At 58.6% G+C, this 11720-nt stretch overlaps 1 protein-coding gene across 2 annotated transcripts; it reads right to left on the reverse strand.

The window, feature by feature from the left end:
• Positions 1-223: 223 nt before the first annotated feature.
• On the reverse strand, positions 224-1646 carry PPDPF (pancreatic progenitor cell differentiation and proliferation factor). Of its 2 annotated transcripts, XM_008010938.3 has the most exons (4): positions 1492-1646; positions 1024-1103; positions 796-873; positions 224-713 (listed from the first exon to the last, which is right to left on the reverse strand). In XM_008010938.3, exons 2-4 carry the CDS (start codon positions 1076-1078, stop codon positions 502-504), a joined length of 345 nt encoding a protein of 114 aa, XP_008009129.2. In that variant the 5' UTR covers positions 1079-1103; positions 1492-1646; the 3' UTR covers positions 224-501. The 2 variants fall into 2 exon arrangements, with proteins under 2 accessions (XP_008009129.2, XP_072861333.1); XM_073005232.1 differs by lacking the exon at positions 1492-1646 and having other exon boundaries at positions 1024-1277.
• Positions 1647-11720: the final 10074 nt, after the last annotated feature.

Consider the following 11720-nt stretch of genomic DNA (forward strand, 5'->3'; position numbering starts at 1 on the left):
GGGGCCCACCTCAGTGGCTGCCCTGGGGCCTGCTTGTCCAAGGGTCCCCGGAAGCAGCGGCGAATCCCGTCCTTCTCAGTCCCAGCAGCGACCTCACAGAGTGAGGAGGCCCAGGAAGGCCTGGGAGCAGGGCCAGCCTGCATCAGGGAGTGAGGTCAGAAGGGATTCAGCCATTTCTCACACTCAAACGGAACCTCGGGCCGCACAGTTCAGTAACACACCATCGGGGTACTGGCTGCTTGGAGTTTATTTTCTGCTTGGTGCCAGGTGCACAGTTCCAGATGTCAGGAAAGCTAGCGAGTGCCAGGGCCGGGCGGTAGAGAGCGGGGCCCTAACTCCTATTTGGTGTCTGCTGTGTTGATGCGAAGGTCTGCTTGCTGCAGCCGCCTGGTCTACAGGGTGGGGAGTGGGAGGTGGGGAGGGGTCGGGGGGCGGGGAGCGGGGAGGGGCTCTGGTGGACTAGCGCCTCCGCAGGCCTCGGGCTGGTGGTAACCGCTCAGGTCAGGACGGGGGTCCAGCGCTGGCTGTGCTGGACTGACCGCCGGGCTGCTTCCTCGGGGCGTCCCGAGCCAGGCCACCGGTGGTCATGCTGCTGGAGGCCTGGGGGGGTTCCGGGTGCTCTGCGGACTCCAACACCGTGGCCATGAACGGGAGGGTGGACTTCCCGAAAAAGAAGCTGGCCCACCAGTGACCCGGGTCAGCCTTGGGGAGACCTGAGAGAAGCAAAGTGGGGTCTTGATGCTGCCAGCTCCTGGGGAGAGGGGCAGAGGGAGAGAGGAGCGGTCCTGCACTCACCTGGGGGGTGGGGAATGGCTTCCCCGGGGCACTCGGTACTGCTGCAGGAGCTGTTGCTGGAAGTGGAACCCAGGCGGCCTGGAGAGGAGAGGTCCCGTCAGCAACGCGGGGCACAGAGCCCCCCCCAGCCCACCGGCCTTCAGGCCGAGCGCTGGTTCCGCAGGCTGCACGGGGGCGGCACTGGCGCTAACAGAGCATCTACGTGGGCGGGAGGCAGAGGCTACTCACGCCGGTAGTAGTCGTGGGTGGCCACGAGCGAGCCGCTGGAGGGGATGGCCGCCATGCTCTGGCTTGCTGGCTGGTGGGACCTGCGCATGGGGGTCGGGGAGCCCCTCGGATCAGCGGGATTCCCTCAGGAAGGGCGCTCCCCAGCGGGTGGAGCCGCCACGCTGGGTTCTTTACCGAGGCGGGGCTCCACAGCTCCCGGGACCGCCTTCGCTGCGCGGGGTGCGGGCGGCTCCAACCAGCCCGAACCGGCCGAGCGGGTGGAACAAAGGCGCTTTGTGCGCGGGGCACCGGCCCGGACGCCAGGAACCTGGTAGGCGCCGTCCCAACCCGCCCGACCCGGGAAGAGCCCGCCCGGGATCCCGCGCCCAGTGCTTGCTAGGCGGAGAGGAGAGGAGCCCCGGCCGCGCCCAGCGCCCCCCGCTCCTCCAGCCTGCTCGTCCCATCCGCGCGCCGCGCAGCGCCCCTCACCTGGGCGGCAACCCCTCGCGGGCCTCGGCGCACGATCACGGGTGGCGGGGACGGGGACGCTAGGCCACGGAGCCCATTTGCAGAGGAGACCGCGGGACACCGCGCCACGAGAGAGACGCGCGCGCGCGCACGCGCGGACGCGCCCACTTATTTGCGCGGGGGCCGCGGCGCGTCACGGAGGGCGGGCACACCGGCTCCTCCCCGGGTCCCACTCGGCCCCGCCCCCTCCCCGGGCCCCACTCGGTCCCGCCCCCTCCCCGGGTCCCGGAGAAGCCCCGCCCCCTCCCCGGGTCCCGGAGAAGCCCCGCCCCCTCCCCGGGCCCCACTCGGCCCCGCCCCCTCCCGGGCCGCACCCGGCCCCTCCCCGGCCCCCACTCGGCCCCGCCCCCTCCCGGGCCGCACCCGGCCCCTCCCCGGCCCCCACTCGGCCCCGCCCCCTCCCCGGCCCCCACTCGGTCCCGCCCCTTCCCCGAGCCCCACTCGGCCCCGCCCTCTCCCCGGGCCCCGCTCGGCCCCGCCCCTTCCCCGGGCCCCGCTCGGGCCCGGCCCTCAACTTCCTCCTCGGTGCGACTCTCGCCGTCTGGCGTGGGCTGAGCCCAGCACCGTGGCGTTCGTTCTCTTGGGGCGGCCCGGCCGGGCCTGGGTCTGCAGGGGTCAAAAGACTCCGGGTGCGGGAGTCCGGCCCCTGCCCCTCTCCCGGGCCCAGGCCCCCGTCTCGGACTCGTCTCGGAGCCCAGCCTGGTCCAGCCCGCCCCGTCCTCTTCAGCCCCTGTGGAGGCAACGGGGGCGCCGCGCGGGCCAAAAAGTGCTGCGTGCGCGGAGCCCTCCGGCCCGGCCTCCAGGGACTTCGCAGCCAGAGGAACCTGGATCCCTCCCGAGCCCGCCTCGCAACTCTGGCAGCTCCGGAGCCTGCACCCCGGTTCCCCAGCCCCAGGCCGCGCCTGCTGCCCGCAGGGGGCGGTGAAAGGGTGTGCGGATGAAGGGGCAGTGGGAGGCGGGGCCTAGACGGAGAACGCGGCGGATATGGGTGGGTGAGGTGAGTCTCCAGTCGCTGGAGGCAGAGGCTGGGCCCCACTGCTCAGAGACCCCATGTTTGGGGAACCCAGAGCGTTCCTGGCAGGGCCCTGGGGACGGTCCGCCATGCCCTGCTGTTAACTGTCAATCAGGAGGGGGCGCGCTTTTCCTTCCCAGGTAGAAAGGCGTCCGTCCCCCCTCTGCCCCCACCCCCAGCTGAATCCTCCCCACACCTCCCTCGGCCCCGCAGGGGAAGTCGGCCTGCCCCTACGGAAGTCCCGTTTCTTTACACACCTGGTCCTGGCTGAGCGGTGTCTTCCCCGCGGCGGAGAGGGTCCAGGAGGTCCGTGTGGCAGCGCAGTCCGAGGGCTTCGGGAGTCAGCCGGGTGGATTTGTTTCGTGGCTCTCGTTGCTGGCTGAGACGGCCGTGTGCCTGTGTTCCGGAGATCGAGGCCAACGGATGCCGGACTCTGCCCTCGCCAGGTGCTCAGTGAGGACCCAGAGCTGGGCAGGGACCCTGGGAGGACCCTGAGCAAGACTTGGAGGGACGCCCTTGTGTCCCCGAGCACGTGGGGAAGGCGCTGCCCTGGGCCCTGCGCCGCTGTGTGTGTTCATTGCACGAGTGTGTTAAGCACCTACTATGTACTCATGGCCAAGCCGAGGGCAGGGAACGGTGAACCAGGGAGAACGGCATTCCCGCGGGGAGCAGTGCAGAGGCTGCGGGGCGTGGAGGGGAGAGGGTTCAGGTTTCAGCTGAGGTCTGCGGAAGGAGGGCAGGGAACCGCCCGACCCCCACCTGGGATGGGGAGCTCTGTGCTGGGGAGCAGTGCCAGGACCTGCAGTGGGAGAGGCGTGCAGCCCCAAGGGGTCACTGATGAGGCAGATGGGTCAGTCGGGTTGACACTGGGAGGGTGGAAGTTTCTGGCAAGACCTGGGCTTGTCTCTGGAGGCTTGCACTGCCGGCCCAAGGACTCACAGCCCAGGGCTCGCCCACCACAGCCTCCTGCATCCGTGTGGGCTACTGGTACTTCCCCAGACAGCCCCTCACATAGGCCTCAAACTGACTGCGCCTTCAGGGTCAAGACAGCGCATCGGCCTGGGCAGGGGAGGGGAGACACTTAAAGTCCAGAAAGTGGGGATGGGGCCTGGGAAGCAGGACACCCCATCTCTGAAGCTGTGAGCTGCCCCTGCTGAACCCAGGGCATGGTGGTTACCTGAGCCGGGGTACAGCTGGGTGGGGTGAGGGCTGGTGCCAAACCTTGGGGTCCTGGCCAGGACTCTTGGAGCAGCACTGCCCCAGTGTGGGCAAAGGGAGTGGGACCGCCGGGTCAGAGCTCCTGTGGCTGACCCATCCCATGGGGGCTCTGAGCACAGAGGGCTGGGCCTTGGGGAGTTCCCTGGAGAAGGGTGCTGGACCGGCCACAGTACCTGTGGGCAGAGATGGGGTAGCCAGGGGGCCCCACCCTTGCCCGTGGCAGCTCAGGAACTAAGGCTGGGTAAATGCAGTGTGAACACTAGAGCAGCGAGGGGCTCCGGGCAGGAGGGCCAGCGTGTGTGAAGGCCTCGGGGCCTGTAGGAGCTGTGGTAGTGGTGGGTTTGGGGAGGCTGGATCCAGGTTCTGCGTGGACAGCATCTGCTCCCCAGTGGGACTGAGGCTCTGTTCCTCCCTGTGGCCTCCCCAGGCTGGCTCAGGCCTGGGCAGCTGTCAGGGGCAGTGAAGGGAAAGGGGCCAGGCAGAGTGCTAACTCACCGCTTTGCTTGGGGTCCTGAGACCTTCCCCTCTGGCCTTTAAGAAGCCGCAGAACTCCCACCCCCGACACAGAGCTGTGCCCACCCTAAGGATGGAGGCACCTCGACCATCCCAGAAGAGGGCCAGGGCTGCCGAGGGGCTGTGAGACTAGGGGGACGCTCAGGACGCCCCTCTCTCAGGTTGGAGTTGCAACTCCCTCGAGTGGGGACTGGGAGACCTGCTGTTCTATCTTCAAGAGCCAGTCATTGGCAGTTAGTGGGGAGCCGTTTGGTGCTGTTGGATTAGATGGGGCTCCATTCACACTGACCTTGCAGCTCTGGCCAGCAGCGCCTCCCATGGCCAGCTCCGGACGCCGACACCTTGTCTCACTGGGGGCAGGCCTATGCTGGGCAGGGATACCAGGCAGGGTCACAAGCTACTGCCTGTCTCTAGCCGAGGGCAAGGCTAGCTGTGCGCCGGGGTCAGCCTGTGCCAGGCCAGGTCTGGGACCCTGCAGGGAGCAAGGTGCTCAGTCGGCCGCATTGTCGTCACCTCCTGACAGGGGCTCTGTCCTGTTAGACCTGTACCAGGCCAGTCCTCGGGGCAGACACTGAGACAGGGTTTGGGGTACAGGCTGAGTACTGGGGATCAGCACCTGGGAAGGGGTGGGGAGGGTGCAGGGCCCAGCAGGGACTGTTGGGGTGGCCTGCGTTGGGCTCGGCTGGCATGGCCTTTGTGGCTTGCTTGGACCCAGATACGGCTGCCCAGGGACGGGAGACCCTGGTGAGGTGTCTGTGGCCCAAGCCCACCCTGAAGGAGCCATGGGGCCATCTGCTGATCACGCTGGACAGCAAGGCCTTCTCGGGTCTCCCGCTTCCCTCTAGGCCGGCCTGACCCAGCTCACCTCATTCTCAACCTCACCAACCAACATCAGTCACAGAGTCTGAAAGGAGGGATTTTCATTTTCCTTTAAAGGGAAAAGGTGAAAACTGCATTTAACAAGCCGGGCCAGTGGGGGCTCTGTGAGCCCCTCTGCACAGTAAGCCTCAGAGACGCTGCATGGTGGTCCCGGGGCATCCTGGCCAAGGTGGGAGAACGCTGCCAGGCCCGTTGGGATCCCCAGCCTCTGTGAGGACCTGCGGGATGCCCTCAGGGGCTGCCCCCTGGATCTTGTCTCCTCTGAGGTGCAGTGGAGGTGGCAGACGATGCTGACCCACATCCTTGTTAGGCAGAGGACCTGCCGACTGGCCACTGGCTGTGGCTCTTCCTGGGAGCCTCGTGGCCTTGGCTTGGACCCACGTCCACCTCTCTCAGGCTGCCTGCTCTTGCCAGTGGCTGAGCCTGGCTTCTCCCATGACAGTGGCTGCAGACAGAGGGGACCCGTGCCACCAGGAAGGGTGAGCTCAGGAAACGCCAGCTGTCCTCTCCCCTGGCTCTGAGGGGTTTGGTGGTGCCCTTGGTGTGTCTGGGGGCTTTGGGGAGGTCCCAGGTCTTCACAGATGGGCACTGGTTCAGGAAGCAGGAGGAGGGAGAGACACTGCACCTGAGCCTCCCCAGCTGCAGGAAATGGGTACAGAAAAACTAAGCGGATGGAAGATGCCTTGTACACAGGCTACAGGAGGCTGGTCCAGCCTCAGTTGCTGCCGGGATGTGATCATTGGCAGGGATGAGATTGACGGGGACAGTCAGCTGGGGAGGACGGCCACAGGCTTCCCGCAGGACGGGAGGGAAAGGTGTCCAGTCGTACTCATAAGCGCTGCCTGCTACTCTGTAGCCACTGTCTCCTTCCTTGTGGACGGGGTGATGGAGGCACCTTGTTAACCAGTGTGTGGGGAAGACTAGATGGGAGAGGCCCCTAGCTCGGCGGCTCACAGCCTTGCTCGGCCCCTGGGAGCCGTCGCCACCTGCACTGTGCTCCTCCCACAGGTGTCTGGGGGTGAGGTGAGAGTTCTGCCAAAGCCAGAGCCAGGGTTGGACCCCGCCGAGCTCCTTTGTCGGCCCCTGGAGGGAGAGTGGTGTGTTCGGACCACGGCCCCAGTGGTCCAGCTCTGCCCATCCTCATCCCGGGTGGCAGCTGCTGTCCAGCCCTCTGGCTGGTGCCTTTTAGCTGGTGTCTCCATCTGCAGAAGAAAACAGAAGTGCTGACTAATATTTGATGAAGGCCTGCTATGCCGGCAGCACCTGATGCGGCAGGTGGAGTCTGGGGGGCAGCGGCTGAGGCTCCCTGTTCCTCAGTGTCCCTGCCCGTGGGACGGACATAGCTAACTCCTGGGGCCACCTTGAGGGTAAGATGCTTCCTGCAGGTGCTTGGACCAGTATGTGGCACAGGGCAGATGCTCAGTGACAGTTCCATATTAATCCCTGCACTTTTCACTATTGGAAGTAAACTCAGGACGTTGGCTTGGTGATTACACAAGCACTGTGGGAGAAGGTGGCCTATTTGTTCACCCTGGGTCCCAGTGGTTGAGGCAGAGCCAGCCCTGCAGGAGGCAGGCGTCCAGTATGTATAATGGATGGAAGATTGAATTTCATAATAAAATATAGTAGAGATTTCTAGAGTAGAGGGGTGAGGAGGTCAACAAACCCTCTCCCCAGAATGTACCTGTAAATCTGAACAAAAGTCAGAAACAACCCTTTCAGTTCTTTGGATTTTAACCAAAGGCAAACGGCAAACCAAGGAGTGTTTATTCGTCAAAGAGCCAGGCGCTGTGGTTCCAGCCACTCGGGAAGCTGAGGCGGGAGGGTCACTGGAGCCCAGGAGCTTGAAGCTGCAATGAATTACGATCGCACCACTGCTCTCCAGCCTGGGTGACAGAGAGAGACCTCATCTCTAAAAAGAATAAAACCCTGGACTTTAGGACAAAATCCAAAATTACTTGGCATAAGTGAACCAGGAAAATCTCAACTTAAATGGAAAACGAGGCCGGGCGCAGTGGCTCACGCCTGTAATCCCAGCATTTTGAGAGGCCAAAGCGGGCAGCTCACGAAGTCAGGAGATCGAGGCCATCCTGGCTAACACGGTGAAACCCCATCTCTACTAAAAGAATACAAAAAAATTAGCCGGGCGAGGTGGCGGGCGCCTGTAGTCCCAGATATTTGGGAGGCTGAGGCAGGAAAATGGTGCAAACCCAGGAGGCAGAGCTTGCAGTGAACCGAGATCACGCCGCTGCACTCTAGCCTGGGCGACAGAGCAATACTCTGTCTCAAAAATAAATAAATAAAAATAAGAATAAAACCCTGGACTTTAGGATTGTAGGGTCCAGCCCCACAGGGTCGGTGGATTTTTCTCCCTGTGTGCGGAGACGAGAGATTGTAGAAATAAAGACACAAGACAGATAAAAGACAGCTGGGCCTGGGGGACCCCTACCACCAAGATGTGGAGACTGGTAGCACCCCAAATGCCTGGCTGTGCTGATATTTATTGGATACAAGACAAAGGGGCAGGGTAAGGAGTGTGAGCCATCTCCAATGATAGGTAAGGTCATGTGGGTCACGTGTCCACTGGATGGGGGGCCTGTCCCTGCCTGGCAGCCGAGGCAGAGAGAGAAGGAGAGAGAGAGACAGCTTATGCCATTATTTCTGCATATCAGAGACTTTTAGTACTTTCACTAATTTGCTACTGTTATCTAAAAGGCGGAGCCACGTGTACAGGATGGAACATGAAGGTGGACCAGGAGCGTGACCACTAAAGCATAGCATCACAGGGAGACGGTTAGGCCTCCAGATAACTGCGGGCGGGTCTGACCGATGTCAAGCCTTCCACGAGAGGTGGAGGGGTAGGGTCTTCTCTGAACTCCTCCGAGGAAAGGGAGATTCCCAGTCTGCTAAGGAGCAGGTGTTTTTCCTTGACACTGATGCTATCGCTAGACCATGGTCCGGGGGCGTCTTCCCAGACGCTGGCGTTACTTCTAGACCAAGGAGCCCTCTGGTGGCCCTGCCCGGGCATAACAGAAGGCTCACACTCCTGTCTTCTGGTCACTTCTCACTATGTTCCCTCAGCTCCTGTCTCTGTATGACCTGGCTTTTCCTAGGCTATGATTGTAGAGCGAGGATTATTATAATATTGGAATAAAGAGTAGTTGCTACAAACTAATGATTAATGATATTCATGTATAATCGTACCTATGATGTATATCTAGTGTAACTGTTCTTATTCTATGTGTTGTATCAGACGCGCAGCTCGTGCCCTCCGTCTCTCACCTTGGCACCTGGGTGGCTTGCTGCCCACAGGTTAAGATCCACAATTACTTGGCATAGGTGAATCAGGAAAATCTCAATTTAAATGGAAAATGAGGCTGGGCATGGTGGCTCACGCCTGTAATCCCAGCACTTTGGGAGGCTGAGGCAGGCAAATCACCTGAAGTCAGGAGTTTGAGACCAGCCTGACCAACATGGCAAAATCTCATCTCTATTAAAAATACGAAAATTAGCTGGGCATGGTGTCAGGCACCTGTAATCCCAGCTACTTGGGAGGCTGAGGCAGTAGAATCTCTTGAACCCGGGAGGTGGAGGTTGCAGTGAGCCGAGATTGTACCATTCCAACGTGGGCGACAGACCAGGACTCCATCTCCGAAAAAAAATAATACAAAATTAGCCAGGTGTGGTGGCGCATGCCTGTAATCCCAGCTACTCAGGAGGCTGAGGCAGGAGAATTGCTTGAAACCGGGAGGTGGAGGTTGTAGTGAGCTGAGATCGTGCCATTGTACTCCAGCCTGGGTGACAAGAGTGAAACTCCATCTCAAAAAACCCCCAAAAAACAAACAAATGGAAAACGAGAGTCAGCAAATGCTAACACTGAGCACAGATGCTGGGATTTGTAAAAATGCACCAATATGCAGTTGTAAGCCCCTTACATCCAGTGATGGGCAGTGAGCATTTGACAACATTTAGCTTGCGTTCACCGTGGACATCTGAGCAAAGCAGGAAGAAAAAACAACTCCTTCAATCTAAGAAAGAGCTCTGACGAAGTATTTACAGCCAGCGCTGTACTGAGGTGAGAGACTCCTTTCCCAGGACCCAGAGCAGGACGAGCACATCCACTCCTGCCCCTATTATCAACATTTACCCACCGGGCACGGTGGCTTACACCTGTAATCCCAGCACTTTGGGAGGCCAAGGCGGGTGGATCATTGGAAGTCATGAGTTTAAGAGCAGCCTGGCCAAAGTGGTGAAACCCCATCTCTACTAAAAAACAAACAAACAAACAATGCTGCGCATGGTGGTGCGTGCCAGTAGTCCCAGCTCCTCAGGAGATTGAGGCAGGATTGCTTGAACCCAGGAGGTGGAGGTTGCAGTGAGCCAAGATCATGCCGCTGCACGCCAGCCTGGGTGACACAGTGAGACCCTGTTTCAAAAAACAAAAACAATAACAACAACAAAAAAACCGTCTATTGGAAGTCTTAGCCAGTAAAATAAAACAAGAGATTTATTTGCATACAGATTGAAAATGAAATAAACCTGCCCGATTCCCAGACAACATGATTGTCTATGTAGAAATCCCAAGGAGTCTACAAAAAAGCAAATTCGATGAATAAGTGAGGTTAGTAAGATAGCAGTATACAAAGTCAACGTGCAAAAATCCACTGTATTTGACATGACTTGGCTCTGAGTCCCCACCCAAGTTGCATGTTGAGTTGTGGTCCCCAGTGTTGGAGGTGGGGCCGGGTGGGGGTGATTGGTCATGGGAGTGGTTTCTTTTTTCTTTCTTTTTTTTTTTTGAGAGAAAATCTCGCTCTGTCTCTGAGGCTGGAGTGCAGTGGCCTGATCTCAGCTCACTGCAACCTCCGCCTCCTGGGTTCAAGCAATTCTCCTGCCTCAGCCTCCTGAGTAGCTGGGACTATAGGCGTCCGCCACCACATCCAGGTAATTTTTTTTTTTTTTTTGTATTTTTAGTAGAGACAGAATTTCACCATATTGGCCCGGCTGGTCTCGATCTTCTGACCTCGTGATCCACCTGCCTCGGCCTCCCAAAGTGCTGGGATTGCAGGCATGAGCCACCGCGCCCGGCCTCATGGGGTGGTTTCTAATGGTTTAGCACCATCCCCGAGTGCTGTCTGGTGAGAGTGTTCTCAGGAGACCTGGTGGTTTGATAGTGTGTAGCAACTCCCCCTTCACTCTCTCTCTCCTGCTGCCACATGAATATGTGCTTGCTTCTCCTTTGCCTTTCACCACGATTGTAAGTTTCCTGAGGCCTCCTGTACAGCCTGCAGAACTGTGAGTCAATTAAACTTCTTTTCTTTATAAATTACCCAGTCTTAGGTAGTTCTTTTATTATTATTATTTTTTTTGAGACGGAATCTCGCTCTGTCGCCCAGGCTGGAGTGCAGTGGCCAGATCTCAGCTCACTGCAAGCTCCGCCTCCCGGGTTTACACCATTCTCCTGCCTCAGCCTCCCGAGTAGCTGGGACTACAGGCACCCGCCACCTCGCCCGGCTAGTTTTTTGTATTTTTTAGTAGAGACGGGGTTTCACCGGGTTAGCCAGGATGGTCTTGATCTGCTGACCTTGTGATCCGCCCGTCTCAGCCTCCCAAAGTGCTGGGATTACAGGCTTGAGCCACCGCGCCCGGCCTTAGGTAGTTCTTTATAGCAGTGCAAGAACAAAGTAATACAGTATTTCTACCAGCAATGTACAGTTAGAATCAGAAATTTTAAAAAATGAAATGTTAATGAAAGTATCAAAGAAGACCCAGGTAAACGGAGAGACGTGCCGTGTTCCTGGGTTTTGGACTCAACAGTGGAGATACTGATTTTTGCCATGTTGACTTATACATTTAATGCAATTCCAATACAAATCTCAGCCAGATTTTCTGAAGATACAGACAAGCAGTTCTCACGATTAAAATGGAAAGATGAACTAGAATAACTACAACAATTCTGAAAAATAATGATAGAGAGGCCTGGCGCGGTGGCTCACACCTATAATCCCAGCACTTTGGGTGGCCAAGGCGGGTGGATCACTTGAGGTCAGGAGTTCAAGACCAGCCTGGCCAACATGGTGAAACCCCATCTCTACAAAAAATAGCCGGGTCTGGTGGTGCGTGCCGTAATCCCAGCTACTCGGGAGGCTGAGGCAGAAGAATCGCCTGAACCTGGGTGGTAGAGGTTGCAGTGAGCCGAGATCACACCACTGCACTCCAGCCTGAGTGACAGAGCGAGACTCTGTCTCAAAAAAAGAAGATAATAATGATATAGAGAAATTATGCTACCTCAATGATTTTTGTTGAGGTAAAATTCCCATATCATAAAATGAAGCATTTTAAAATATGCATTTCAGTAGCATCATGGAACACCCACAATGCAGTGCACCCATCGTGGAACACCCACAATGCAGTGCACCCATTGTGGAACACTCACAATGCAGTGCACCCATCGTGGAACACTCACAATGTAGCAGTACACCCATCGTGGAACACTCACAATGCAGCAGTACACCCATCGTGGAACACTCACAATGTAGCAGTACACCCATCATGGAACACTCATAAT

This window comes from Chlorocebus sabaeus, chromosome 2, assembly GCF_047675955.1.
Source record: "Chlorocebus sabaeus isolate Y175 chromosome 2, mChlSab1.0.hap1, whole genome shotgun sequence".
Classification (NCBI taxonomy): Eukaryota; Metazoa; Chordata; class Mammalia; order Primates; family Cercopithecidae; genus Chlorocebus; species Chlorocebus sabaeus.

Excerpts from the sequence above, each read along its gene's own strand:
- PPDPF (XM_073005232.1), bottom strand. The coding sequence starts at position 1,111 with ATGCGCAGGTCCCACCAGCCAGCAAGCCAGAGCATGGCGGCCATCCCC. Across the intron at positions 874-1,023 it reads CACCCACGACTACTACCGGC|GCCGCCTGGGTTCCACTTCC; the intron begins GTGAGTAGCCTC and ends TCTCCTCTCCAG. Across the intron at positions 714-795 it reads AGCCATTCCCCACCCCCCAG|GTCTCCCCAAGGCTGACCCG; the intron begins GTGAGTGCAGGA and ends TGCTTCTCTCAG.